Below are 1,561 nucleotides of genomic sequence, written 5' to 3'. Positions count from 1 at the left end.
TAAGGGCCTGTTTGGGACTACTCTGCTCCATCTTTTTCAGCTCTACTCCACCAACTCCATCACAGAGCAGCTCCACTGTGGAGTTTCTGGAGCAAGTGGACCTGTTTGGCACGCAGTTTAGCTCTAGCTCTGGAAACATGAGGTTTTTATAGGAAAGGTCTACTATGCCCCTGATCGATGTTTGGTGTATGTTCTGTTGTATGCAGACCATGTGTAATTGAATATTTTTTTACCAATTCAAATATGGTGTACATATTATAATCTCGGATACAAATAATTGTCCATATTTCGGATACAAATAATTGTCCATACATGACTACTGATAAATAAGATAACAAAGTCCATCATTCTAATAGAAATAGTTGTCCATAGATAACTAGAGAATAGTGACTGATACATAATTCTAGTTCCAAGCTAGAGAAAGAGCGGTGGCCAAGTCATCACGGAATTTGTCCATAGTAGGAGCATTCGGTGCATCAGTAGAGCCATTTGATCTAGCCACATATTTGAAGTACCTTTCCGGAATCTCTGGAACATAATTTGGATCACGGTCGCACCGAGCGAAGTCCAAGTCTTCACCGCCATGCTCACGAATGAAGTTGTGAAGGACCATAGTAGCCACAACAATCATTTTTTGCTTGAACATCGGGTAGGACGCCATTTTATATAGAATCTGCCATTTCATTTTTAGCACTCCAAATGATCGCTCAATAACATTGCGGATGGATGAGTGAACACGATTGAACCTTTCTTTAGGAGTCTTTGGTTCCATTCCTCTATGCCACTCCGGCATATGATACCTCTCACCTTTATAAGGACAAAGGTATCCCGGACGATTAGGATATCCCGCATCGACAACATAATATTTGCCTATAATTATTAGAAACAAAATATTAGATCACATTTTTAAGCATTTGATCAAACAATGAAGTGCATGGTCATATTTTTAATACCTTTTGGAGGGTGTGGAAAAAAGCTCTCGTCCACTCTAATTGCATTGTATAGGACACTAGTATCATGCATAGAGCCCGGCTGTCCCGTCGACACATAAGTGAACCTCATATCAAAGTCACAACTTGCTAGAACGTTTTGAGTAGGTATACCAGACTTTCCAATATATCTTACTTGATCGTCAGGTGGCAACGAAACTCGGATATGAGTACCATCTAGAGCACCAATGCAATCTTTGAAATGTGGATATGCTCTACGGTCATCTCTTATCCTCTTGTGAACAGTTCGGAAGTTGGGGTCCTTTGGTCTAATAAAATCTCTAGACATATCCATGAAAGCATTCAGTACCTCATCAAATTTCCTATGAATAGTTTCACCCGAGTGCTTGAACCGGTTTTGTGCTTTTCTATTAGATTCATTTCCAGATAACACAAATAAGAACACTGCCAACATCTCCTGAGTGTTTATATGTAGGGATGGTTTAAGACCATACCTTCCAACCAATAAATCATGAAGGTCGTAGAACATCTGTGTGCTCATCCGAAGCTGCGAATGACATTCTCCCGGTGTGTTAAGCGTCTCTAGCAACCAGCCCATAACACTAAGGAGT

General features: G+C 40.4%; 1 protein-coding gene across 1 annotated transcript; it reads right to left on the bottom strand.

Annotated features, from left to right (window-relative positions):
• Nucleotides 1–402: 402 nt before the first annotated feature.
• LOC136486001 (uncharacterized) lies at nucleotides 403–1,278 on the bottom strand. The gene is made up of 2 exons (XM_066482768.1): nucleotides 954–1,278; nucleotides 403–870 (listed from the first exon to the last, which is right to left on the bottom strand). Exons 1-2 carry the CDS (start codon nucleotides 1,276–1,278, stop codon nucleotides 404–406), a joined length of 792 nt encoding a protein of 263 aa, XP_066338865.1. The 3' UTR covers nucleotide 403.
• Nucleotides 1,279–1,561: the final 283 nt, after the last annotated feature.

The sequence above is a fragment of the Miscanthus floridulus genome, chromosome 10 (assembly GCF_019320115.1).
Source record: "Miscanthus floridulus cultivar M001 chromosome 10, ASM1932011v1, whole genome shotgun sequence".
In the NCBI taxonomy this organism is placed as follows: Eukaryota; Viridiplantae; Streptophyta; class Magnoliopsida; order Poales; family Poaceae; genus Miscanthus; species Miscanthus floridulus.
This window is presented reverse-complemented; position numbering and strand designations above follow the sequence as displayed.

Excerpts from the sequence above, each read along its gene's own strand:
- LOC136486001 (XM_066482768.1), bottom strand. The coding sequence starts at position 1,278 with ATGTCTAGAGATTTTATTAGACCAAAGGACCCCAACTTCCGAACTGTT. Across the intron at positions 871-953 it reads TTTTCCACACCCTCCAAAAG|GCAAATATTATGTTGTCGAT; the intron begins GTATTAAAAATA and ends TAATAATTATAG.